An 11,335-nucleotide genomic window follows, 5' to 3' on the forward strand; every position below is an offset into this window, starting at 1 on the left:
TGATTTTTTGACAAGTAGAACATTCGCTTGTTGAAAGACCCCAGCCCAGCTCTATTTGTGTGTAATGAGTTTATTCTGAGTTTCCTCTCAGATCTTCCTTTCCTGCCTTCTCCTCATTTTAATCCTCTGGTTTCTTCTGAGAACCCCATGGGACAGTCACGTGGACCACTCAAATTATTAACCGTAGATCTGAGATCTGGCGGCTTGAAAGCCTCCAGTGAAAATTTCTGAAGGCTATCACTTGGGGGAAGTGGACTAATTGTTATTTGCGGAAGAGGAGAGATTGTGTTTCTCCCTGGGGCCTCACTGGAGCAATGGTTGAGTGTTTTGTCCTTGAAACATATTTGAGACCCTGGACGGTTACTTCCTGGAAACCTGTGGTGGACACTTTAGGTGCCCTGATTCACCCCTCTTGCCTTCATCCTGATTTCTGACATGGGCGGGTGGACCGTACCTGTGAGCCTTGACTTGCTACACTGCAGAAAGCATCTTTCTCTTTGACTGGAAGTATGGGTGTGTTGCTAAACCCCAGGGGCCGCTCTCAGTGGATGGGAGATGAAGCACTCTGTTAAACGCTCTGCTACCAGCCTTAGGGTGGACACTTCCCGTCTGAGAGGTGTTCCATATTCTCCTTGGGCTGTTGGAGGTTGGGGAACAGAGTCTGCGGCAAGCAGTGCCACCCTCCCTGCGCACCCCTGTACGGGCTTTTTTTTTTTTTTTTGGTTGTGCCGGGTCTTAGCTGCAGCAGGTGGTCTCCTTAGTTGCAGCATGCATGTGGGATCTAGTTCCCTGACCAGGGATCGAACCTGGGCCCCACGCATTGGGAGCGCCGAGTCTTATCCGCTGCGCCACCAGGGAAGTCTTTGTATGGGCTTTCCTTGCTTCCCTAATCACTCACCACTCCCGCCCTCACTCCTGCTTCCTCCCATCTCCTGTCCAAAAGCCCTTGTCTCTGCTTTCAAGTGAAACCAAACTAAGACAGACCTGCAGAGAGAACTGGGCTGACAGAGCCTGGCCATCACTTTGTCATGGAGGGTGGTTGAGAGACAGAGGGGGATTCAAATCACAGCGTTGCCTTTTACGAGCTGCGCGTATGTAGACAAATTAACCTCTCTGGAGCAGGTTGCAGTTGGAAAACATCAAAGATTTATGATAAAATGATCAGCAAAGGAAGACATTTTACCCACCGGGATTCACAGGGACCCATCCTGCAGAGGGGACAGCATCTGTTGGCCTTCAATGGCTGAGGCAACGGAAACTCTAAACTTGAGTCCAGGCAACCAGGACACACACGACAGCCCAGCCCAGCAGGGCTCCTTCAGTCCCTCTACTGCCTCCACGTGGTGTCCCATCCCCACATGTAAGGAAGCCCCAGCGCACACTGTGGCCTGTAGCCTCAGCTCTGAACCTTTCCCCTGATCACTTCTGTCCTCAATTCGCATCCTATTCCCAATCTTTCATTTATTCTGTTAATCAACTAATGTTTGCCCCACTGCTTACTTGGCCAAAAGGACCATTCACTTTAGATGAAAGGATCATTCAGCTTATTGGTAAAATCTGACTGAGGATCTTCACTGGTGAACTCTGCATTGACCAAGCATAGCCTCAGGCATTCACCTATTTTTGCCCTCACCTCACCCCACCGAACCAGGCTCCATGAAAACTCATGTGTTTGACTCTTCATCCCAGGGACTCCGCCTCAGGCCAGCCAGGGACCACCCCTTCTGCTCCAGTGCAGCACCAGGAGCCTCTGCCCGGACACTGCCCCTCAAGCTGCCCTCCTGCCCGTGAGCCCAGCCCCTCAAGTGGGACCTGGGCAGAGGCAGCCGGGGATGTCAGCACAGGGGTGAGGGCTGCATTGTGACGGGACAAGGGACCCACCACCACCACAGTGGTCTGGGATAAAAACAAGAGAAAAACAGCCAGGGTCTGGCTCTTGTGCCACTTTTTATTCCCAGGCCGCCCAACATCCAAACAAGACTGGGTACCCTCAAGGGTCACAAGACAGAGAACCCTCAGGCTGGAATGCCATCACCCCTGTTTATCATAATCCTCACCTGTGGCCATCCCAGGATGTCTTAGAATTCCCCCTTGCCCTAATAGTTCTTTCCAGATCTTTCTTGAGAGATCAGAGATGAAGAGGTCAACTTGAAATGTATAAATACAGACAAAATGTTCCCTGGTAGAGTTGGATATGCAAAGCCCCCAGCACCAGAGCCTGACCCATCCTGAGGAACCCCCTCCCATTCCTGTGGGAGCTGCAAGCTAATTAGCCCCTGTGCCCCGCACCCCGGGGCCTTCCAACACACAAATACCCACGAAACAGCAGGATATTTTTGGCACTCTCATGTGTCAAACTCCGTTGTTTTGTTTTTCACTTATTAGCCCAGGTGAAAGCATCCCAGTACCTCCCCAAGGGCTGTCAGGAGCCAAAGAAATACTGAGGTTATCTATTCCAAGGAAGCACTTGTGTCTGATTATCCACAATCCACAGCCTCTGGCTGGAAACTTGGCCTGAGGAGGACTCTGGGGGAAAGGGATGGGAAGACCCAGAAAGCCCGGTCTTTGTCCTCACCCAACCCGGGCAGCCGCCTTCCTTGGAGGCCCTGTCCTCTTGTGAGGCTGTGAGGTGAGGGCAGCGTGAGTGGTGGACACAAGGGCCTGCCCTTCTCTTTGCCCCACTCCTCATTCTCCCTATGCCTTCCCCCTCCCCCTCCCCTCACCCCTTCCCCCCCCACCACATTCGGGACACTCCCTCAGCCCCAGGGCTCTGGACAACTTGAGCCCAGGGCCGGCTTTTCCAGACGCTTCTCAACAGAAGAAGGGGCAAGGGCCATAAATCGAGCGCAAATCCTCCCTCTGCACCCCTACCCTTTCTCCTGTACTCTCCCCCAGCCCTTCCCATCCCTGAGGTCTCCCCACCATAGACACACACACACACACACACACAAGCACTGCACACACACAAATCCCCTCTCTGAGCGTTGCCTTATTGGAAGCAAAGTTCCCTTCTTTCCAGGCCTCAAATCCCTGCCTCCTGCTCAGGGTACAGAAATAGGGCTTTTTTTTTCTTGGTGACACCCCTCCCCACTCCTACCCAGGAAGTCAGCACCTCTGTCACTCATTGCAGGAGGGTGAGGGGTCAGCAGCCCTGACCCTGCTGTCAGCCTGCTGTTCCCCGCCCCCTCTCTGCAGCCTCTCTCTCTTTGGGGGCCCCTGTGGTCCCGCTGCACCACCCTCAGTGTCTCCCTGCAGGCCTCCGGGGCACTGGCCTGGCCTGCATAGCAACTTCCCTGTCTTTGAGCTCAGCCCCTGTGGAGTGTGGGAGAAGGTCTTGGGGCTGGAGCTGGAGATCCAATGGCAAGGTTCTGCCCATGGCCTTGGCTATTAAAAGGCTGTGGGACACCCCAGCAAGTCACCTCTCTGGGCCTGGCTTTCCCACTGAAGCAGTCTGTCCTGCCCTGCCTGTCTGTATCTATCTCTTCAGCACACCTCACTGCCCACCATCCATGGCCCCAACTCTTCCAAGCCCGTAAAACCTGCTCTGCACTGACTGAGACCTTCGGCCCCAGAGTCTTATGCTCTTGGTTCACTGGTAAATTCTGATTCCTCACTTCAGAGCCCTCAGTCAGGCTGCTTCAGGTGGCACCCTGCCCTGAACGTGTGGCCTGGACCAATCCCAACCCCAGGGAAACCTCACTGAATTTCCTAAGTGATAGAAGTGGTAAACATGTCTTGATATTCATAACAAATCCCTTTCAACTACACCTGAGTATGTTAATAGGTAACTTTTGGAAAATACCTAAGGATGGGGGCTGGTTGCTAGGGGAACCAACTATGTGATTAGAGGGTTGGAACTTTCAGCCCCATCCCCCTGACCTCTGGGGAGGCAAAAGAGGAATTGAAAGTTGAATAGACAATGGCAACTAACACAACATTGTAAAGCAACTATACACCAATAAAAATTAATTTTTTTAAATTACCAGTGGTCAGTGATTTAATCAATCAGGCCTATGCACTGAAGCCTTCATAAAAACCCCAAGGGCAGGGTTCAGAGAGCTTCTGGGCTGGTGAACACATGGAGACTGGGGGAGAGCAGTGCCTGGAGAAGGCATGGAAGCTCTGTGCCCTTTCTGCAGACCTTGCCCTGTGCATCTCTGCGGAGCTCTGTGAGTCTGAGGAGGGTGCAGAGAGTCTGGAGAGTCCTTGGGGACGGGATGGAGGAGAGGTGGATGGGGTGATAGATTCAAAATTTCCCAGCCAGCTGGAGAGAATGGGGTCTGCCTGAAGGAAGTGCTCAAAATGGCCCATGGATAAGATGAGCGAGAAGAAATTCTCCTCACCGGGCACCTGCTGAAAATCGCGTTTGGGTGAAAGCAGAGAAACTCATTTTGTGAGCATTTCCCCTCTGAGGTGGTGGCAGATGTGATGGGAGGGGAAATTTCTGTCCAGCTGTGCAAAAGCACTTGTAGAACAGCAAGCCCTTGGAGAATAGGCAAGCAGCAGAGAAGGTAAGACGGGCTGTCATCTAGTGTGCCCAGCTTCAGGAGGGAAGATTTCAAACAGTTCCAAGAAGAGTCATGATCCCATGAACTGAGACGCTAAAAGGGAAAATGACTCAGGAGAGTTAGGAGACTGTCAGCAATGAAATCCCAGCTACAGATTCACAAATGAGCCTTAGGAGACATTAAGGAAGCTGAAGAGCCTGGGGAGGCCACAGGGAGCTAGGATTTCAGGCCATTTCTGAAGGTGGAGGGAAGGGCATCCGGCCAAGGGCAGATACACAGGAGGGACCAGCCCGAGAAGGATGTCAGCAGAACCCAGAGAGCTGGGGAGGCAGAAGGAAAGCTTTGGCCTGTGCTTGCGGCAGCAGGGGATTCTAACAATGACAGGAAGAACATGACCCCATCACAGTACATCTGGTCTGTCAGAGGGGCTAGGGGAAAAAACACAGGAGTGAACAGAACCAAAGTCGTAGGAGAATAACAAAGCCAGAGATGAACTTCAAGGCATTTTACGAGGTCTGTCCCAGATCCTGGTGGACCAGGTGGCAGGATGGCCAAGTGGACTGTAGTGGGTTGGAACATCCAAGCCCATGGAAAGCTGGTGGGTGGGTCCAGGCCTGACAGGTGCAGCAGATTCATCTGAGGGACAGTGAGAAGCCCTCGTCTAGGAAAGGTGGAGAATCTCAGTGGCAGGTACGGTCACCAAAGAGGAACGTGACCATCAATGTATGTCCCCACCAAAGGATGTGAAAAACATTAACTGTTGGCAGAGAGCAGACACCTTACTATGCTTGACTCTTACCACAAGCAGAGACTTAAACACACACCTCTACCCCCAGAGCTTGGAACAGGGCCTGGCACATAGCAAGTCCTCGATAAATATTTGCCGAATGAATACATGCAAACGGGACAGGAAGAGAAAAGAGAGCAGAGAGAGTGTAGGAACCAGCTTTAAAAGCACACAGGCCAGGACTTCCCTGGTGGCGCAGTGATTGAGAGTCCTCCTGCCAATGCAGGGGACGCGGGTTCGTGCCCCAGTCCGGGAAGATCCCACATGCTGCAGAGCGGCTGGGCCCGTGAGCCATAGCCGCTGAGCCTGCGCGTCCGGAGCCTGTGCTCCGCAACGGGAGAGGCCACAACAGTGAGAGGCCCGCGTACCGAAAAAAAAAAAAAAAAACCACACAGGCCAGAAAGGAGCATCACAGCACATTCCAGGGGGCACATGGTCAGCACCCGCTTTACAGTAATGTCAGGAGGGGAGAGAAGGGTCTTGGTGGGGGAGCACTTCAGACCCCTCAGCCAACTCCCAGGGGCAGCCTCTCACCTTGTCCCCCACCTGCTCACTGGCGCCCGGGTGCTCCCCACCGGGGGTCTGACTGCTGAGTTGCACATATGGGAGTCGACGTCCCCACAGTGCTCCAGGGCCCGGGGGGGTGGGGTGACATGAAGGGCTGGATGAGCCTGGAGATGGCCTGAGGAGGCCTCGTCCTCCCTGAGCAGCCCTGTGCATGGGACATTGAGGCAAAGCTTGCTAGATAGGGGCTTCCCTGGTGGCTCAGTGGTTAAGAATCCATCTGCCAATGCAGGAGACACGGGTTTGAGCCCTGGTCCAGGAAGATCCCACATGCCACAGAGCAACTAAGCCCATGCACCACAACTACGGAGCCTGCATTCTACTAGAGCTCACATGCCACAACTACTGAGCCCGTGCGCCACAACTACTGAAGCCCGTGTGCCCAGAGCCCATGCTCCACAACAAGAAACCCGCACAGTGCAACAAAGAGTGGCCCCCGCACGCTGCAGCTAGAGAAAGCCCGCATGCAGCAATGAAGACCCAACACAGCCAAAAATAAATAAATAAAATAAATAAATTTATTTTAAAAGCTTGCTAATTAGATACTGTCTCCACCAGGAATGGCCATAAGGCTCCTGTGAGAACCAAACTCTCATTGAAGGTAAGTGCCCTGGACAGGCCCAAGGGTAGGCTCTCCGGGGCTGAGGGCCTCAGAGGAGGAAACCCCTCTGCGGGCTGGGGATGGAGAAATCCCTTTAGATCCCTCCTCAACCACAGATCTCCCAGGATGGGTAAGAGTGAGGTCTTCCCATGAACAAGCCCCTTTCCAGAGAGCCGGCGTGAGCAGTGAGGTCCGCCCCATTAGACTGTGAGCAGTTGTGGTCTCAGATTGCCTTCCAGGGCCTCCAAGCCCCCCTCCTGGTCCCTACCCCTCCCAGGGCTGAGCAGGCAGGATGTTCCCCTTACTGTGGCCACCAGCTGCTCCTGTCTCTGCCTTCCCCTGTGGCACATGGTGCCCGTCATGCTCAGCCCCTTCTCCTGCAGCACTGCCACTGCCAGGTCCACATTCTGCTGCTTCTGGCTGCTGACCACCACGTGGGCCCCATCCTGGGCCAGACGCTGAGCCATGGCAAAGCCCATCCTGCAGTGGAGATGAATGGAACAAAGCCTCAGCTCCTCGCTACTATTCTCCTACCCCGCAGCCCTGGAAATCAACAAAGCTGTGTCCTGCTCTATAGCCCTGAGGTCCTTTTGAGCAAGTACGGGTCCCTGTGAGGGGTCAAGACCCACAGGGCAATAGGATACTCACCCATGAGTGGGCCCTATGACCACGGCTACCTGATTGGCCAGAGTGCCCTTTTGTTCTACCCCACTGCTGCTCAGCTGCACAGAGAGCCCAGCACAGGGATGGAACAGGCCCCCGGGGACCCAGGCCCTGCATGGCGGCCAGTGACTGGTCTGCTTCTCACTGAACTAGGCCCTGGGGAAAGAATCAACTTCATTTATCACTGAGGCCATCAGCAAGCATGATGATGATCTACCCCCAGCTCCTCAGGACAGACAAGGCCAGTGGCAGAGAGTGGGAAAGAGTCAGGCCAGTCAGGGTGAATTTCAAACAGGGGAGCCTCAGGTCAGGGAAACTTTCCTGAAAATTCTCTATTTATAGAAGGGGCAAATTAGAATGTGAGATCCAGAATTAAGTAGACATGATTATTTTCCCATTCATTCCAGAAGCAAGCACCGAGCGCTTGCAGTGTGTCAGGCACTGGGCAGTAGATGCCGGGACCCCTGGTGAACTGTGGCCCCCAACCTCCACCCATGGAGCTTCCCAGTAGAGTGAGAATGCCAGATGCCAAACTAATAATTACACCAATTATCAATTTTAATGAGCTGCTTATAGTTGAAAAAGTAGAAATCAACGAAATTCTCAGTCAAACCTGGAGGGAGTATAAACACAACCAATTTGGAAAATGGTTTGGCGCTGCCCAGGGAAGTTGAACAAACAGCCCTCTGACTCTGCACTTTCACAACCCAGGAGTGCTGTCACGTGTGTACCATGAGCCTGCACACGAGCGTTCACAGCAACATGCTTTGTAATAGCCTCAAACTGGAACCGAGGCCAAATGTCCATTAATGGTAGAATAGATAGACAAATTGGGTTGCACTTATATAATGGAATACTATGCAGCAATGAAAATTAGTGAACTGAAGCTACACTGAACAACATGAATGAATCTAAAAAATGATATCATTGAGGGAAAGGAGCCAGACACAAAATAGTCCCTTATTATGTGATTCCACATACACGAGTTTCAAAAGCAGGCAAAATCCCTCTATGTTGTTTAAGAATGCAAAGAGGTGATAAGACTGCAGAGAAAAGCAAGGCAGTGATTATCACAAAAGTCAGGAGAGTGGATATTCCTAGGGTAAAGAGGGGGGACGACTGGAGAGTGGCAAACCGAGGGGTTTCTGGGGTGCTGGCTCTGTTCTTTTGTATGACTACATGATGTCCACTAAGATATGTGTGTCTTGGGGGAGGGATAAATTAGGAATTGGGGATTAACAGACATACACTACTATATATAACATAGATCAACAAGGACCTACAGTATAGCATAGGGAACTCTATTCAATATATTGTAATAACCTGTAATGGGGACTCCCCAGGTGGTCCAGTGGTTAAGACTCTGCACTTCCACTGCGGGGGGTGTGGGTTCAATCCCTGGTCGGGGAATCCCTCATGTGGATCCCGCATTGTTCCACATGCCTCATAGCGTAGCCAAAAAAAAAGGAAAACCTGTAATGGAAAAAAATCTGAAAAAGAATATATATATATATATATTTATTTATTTATTTATGTGTGTGTGTGTGTGTGTGTACACATATAGATATATATATAACTGAATCACTTTGCTGTACACCTGAAACATTGCAAATCAGCTATACTTCAATAAAAAAGTTTTTAATTAAAAAATAAATTAAAATTTTCAAAAAGAATATACCTCCACAAGAAAAAAAAGGATATGTGTGTCTTGCATGTATATATATGTATATACATACAAATATACTTTTTATGTATTTGTTATATTTCACAATCAAAATGTTCAAAAAGTAAAGATTATCTGCTCATGGTAAATTTTTAAATTCAAGTGGTTCAAAACTAGTTCAAAAATGAAGTCTCCCAGTTCTCTTCTTGGAGGCAGACTTCCCAGTGTATCAAGCACTTTCTCAGAGATGTTCTGTGCAAAGGGCTTTGTTTGAAACAACAAGCTTTCGTGTATAAACGCTCAATCCACGAAGGTTTTCCTGGGAGCATCCTGCCAGGTGGTGGAGGAAGCAGAGGCTCAGCAGGCTCCTTGAGGGCAGCGCCACTTGCTCCCTCTCTGGGGCCCCAGAGCCTTGCCGGGCCTGAATCCAGGGGTTCTCGTCAGGCCAATACATTACGGGGGTGCACACCTGATTCTGCTCAGGCTGGGAGAATCATCACTAGGGAGGCTGCAGATAAACAGGACCTGGAAGGTGAAGGGAGGTCTGACGGGGGGGGGAGGAGCAGCGGGATAGGTGGTCTGTGCTCTAGTCCAGGGCACTGACTGAGAGGTGCGTGAGTGTCCACGGTGTCTGGGAGAGAGCAGGGCCACTTCTGTGCCTGGGGAGCAGAGAATGGAGGAGTCCTGGCTACAAAAGCTGACTGGTTCCAAATGCCTGCATGATGACTCCTCCAGGCTGTGCTGAAGTGAAGCTCTCTGAAGGGCAGCTGTGAGGAACCCAGGCAGCCAAAGGAGCCCCAAGCCAGGCTGCTGTGTGGAGAGCCACACCCCCAGCACACCCTTGGGAAGGGAAGAGGTGTGCCACCCTAGCTATGAGCAGGTGTGAAGGCAGGATGAAGACCGGAATGGGAGACTCAGAGAGGAAGACATTTCCCTGTGAACTGCAAATACATCAGGGATGCTTGCCTAGGGGGCCCTCTTTCCGCCCAAGCCCAAATTTCACAGCTCCAGGTCAGTGTGAGCCCAGAGGCTCCTGCCTCCCCTGCGGTGAGATTCCCGTTCTCTTGCTGGTGAGCCCTGCCCCTTCTTGAATCTAGCAATCTGATTAGCTTCTTGCCAAGGGAGGTGGGGAAGGCATAGTTGGAGCAAAGGACTGTTGAGGATACTCAGGGACTTGGGGTGTACTTTTTGGGCAGGGCAGTGCCCGGGAGCTGAGGAGGGGCAGGCACTGGCCACTCTGGGCCCAGGGGCCAAGGGACATGCACTTTCAGGAAGCTCTGGTGTGGGCTGACTCCCTCCACAGATCTTCATCAGTTGCAGACCTGCTCTGGCCACTCCATCACAAAGGGACTCTGGTTACTAAGCAACCCCTGCCCTACCTACTGCATCTCCCCTCGTTCCTTAGCAACCCTTGCATAACCCAGTTCCCTGGAGTTAGGTGTTGGTATCTATACACGATAAGAGAATGGGTGCTGCTCAGGAATTGTGGAGAAATTTCAGATTAAATATCAGTCTGTATCAGTGTCATAGTGTCATAATGAAGGTGACCATATGCTCTGCTTTGGGAGGGACAGCCTTTGTTTTCAGTTTATGTCTCTTCTGGTACCCTATTTCCAAAAACACCCTTTTCAGGTCCTACATCTCCTTGCTTTTTTATCCCAGCTGCTTTCACTCTGTTTGCTCTCTCTCTCATGCTCTCTCTCTTCTCTGCAAGGTCATACTTACAGGCTTTTATTCAGAGGGATGAGGGATTTCAACTCCTGATGGTTTTACCTTTCTTAAACAGGACACCAGATTCTAAACACTATTCTGACCCCCAGGGGACTCCTCTCCCCCTAGCTGTGAGCACAGATTAACCCCATCAAGTGTCGGGGGAATCAGTCTCCTTGGCTGGGAGGGCAGCAGGAAAAAGAGGACTTGCATTTTGTCGGGACAGGACATCCCCTGCTGGAAGGCTGGAGTTATAGCACCTCTGAGAAGCTGTTCCCATCTCTCAGCAAGCCAGCGGCCTACAACACTTCTTGCTGTAAGGTGGTTTGCCGGAAAGCTGCCCTACTTGTAAGGAAAAGCAGATCCAGGCTATTGCAGGTGAAGTGCAGAGAGACTGGTCAGGCCTCATCTGTCTCTTTTGGTTCCCCTTCCTGTTCAAGTCCCCCTAGACCAGGGCCTGACATTGAGTGGCTTCCAAAGTCCCAGGCTCTCCCCTCATTCTCACTCATCCTTACTCTGAAGCAGTCAGCTGGGCCAGAGTTGAATGCAGGTCCTGGGAGCTTGGAGTGGCCTCTGAACCTGGCACTGCCCACTCTGATTCCCCTTTCCATGCTGCTCAATTCAGATGCCCAAATGTGGAAGATGGGAAGTCAAATGGACACACCTCAACCTAGTCCCAATGTTGAGGTAGATGGGCTTCTCTTATCTCTTGGGTCCAAAGAGACAAGAGAATGGTAAAGGAAAGAAAACAAAGACTAGGGAGAGACGTACAGTCATTAGAAACATCGAAAATCAGGAAAGAGAGGGAATTCCCTGGCGGTCCACTGGTTAGGACTCCG

The 11,335-nt window shown here is 51.6% G+C and overlaps 1 protein-coding gene across 1 annotated transcript in view; it reads right to left on the reverse strand.

Annotated features, from left to right (window-relative positions):
* The window catches only part of LOC131752835 (dehydrogenase/reductase SDR family member 2, mitochondrial-like), a 188,720-nt gene extending 179,480 nt beyond the window's left edge, over positions 1 to 9,240 (reverse strand). The window contains exons 1-2 of the mRNA XM_059057527.2: positions 9,203 to 9,240; positions 7,109 to 7,234 (exon numbers count right to left, since the gene is read on the reverse strand). Coding sequence (XP_058913510.1) covers positions 7,109 to 7,234; positions 9,203 to 9,240 — 164 coding nt within the window. The remainder of the gene's footprint in view (positions 1 to 7,108; positions 7,235 to 9,202) is intronic.
* Between the last annotated feature and the right edge of the window lie 2,095 nt (positions 9,241 to 11,335).

This window comes from Kogia breviceps, chromosome 3, assembly GCF_026419965.1.
Source record: "Kogia breviceps isolate mKogBre1 chromosome 3, mKogBre1 haplotype 1, whole genome shotgun sequence".
Classification (NCBI taxonomy): domain Eukaryota; kingdom Metazoa; phylum Chordata; class Mammalia; order Artiodactyla; family Physeteridae; genus Kogia; species Kogia breviceps.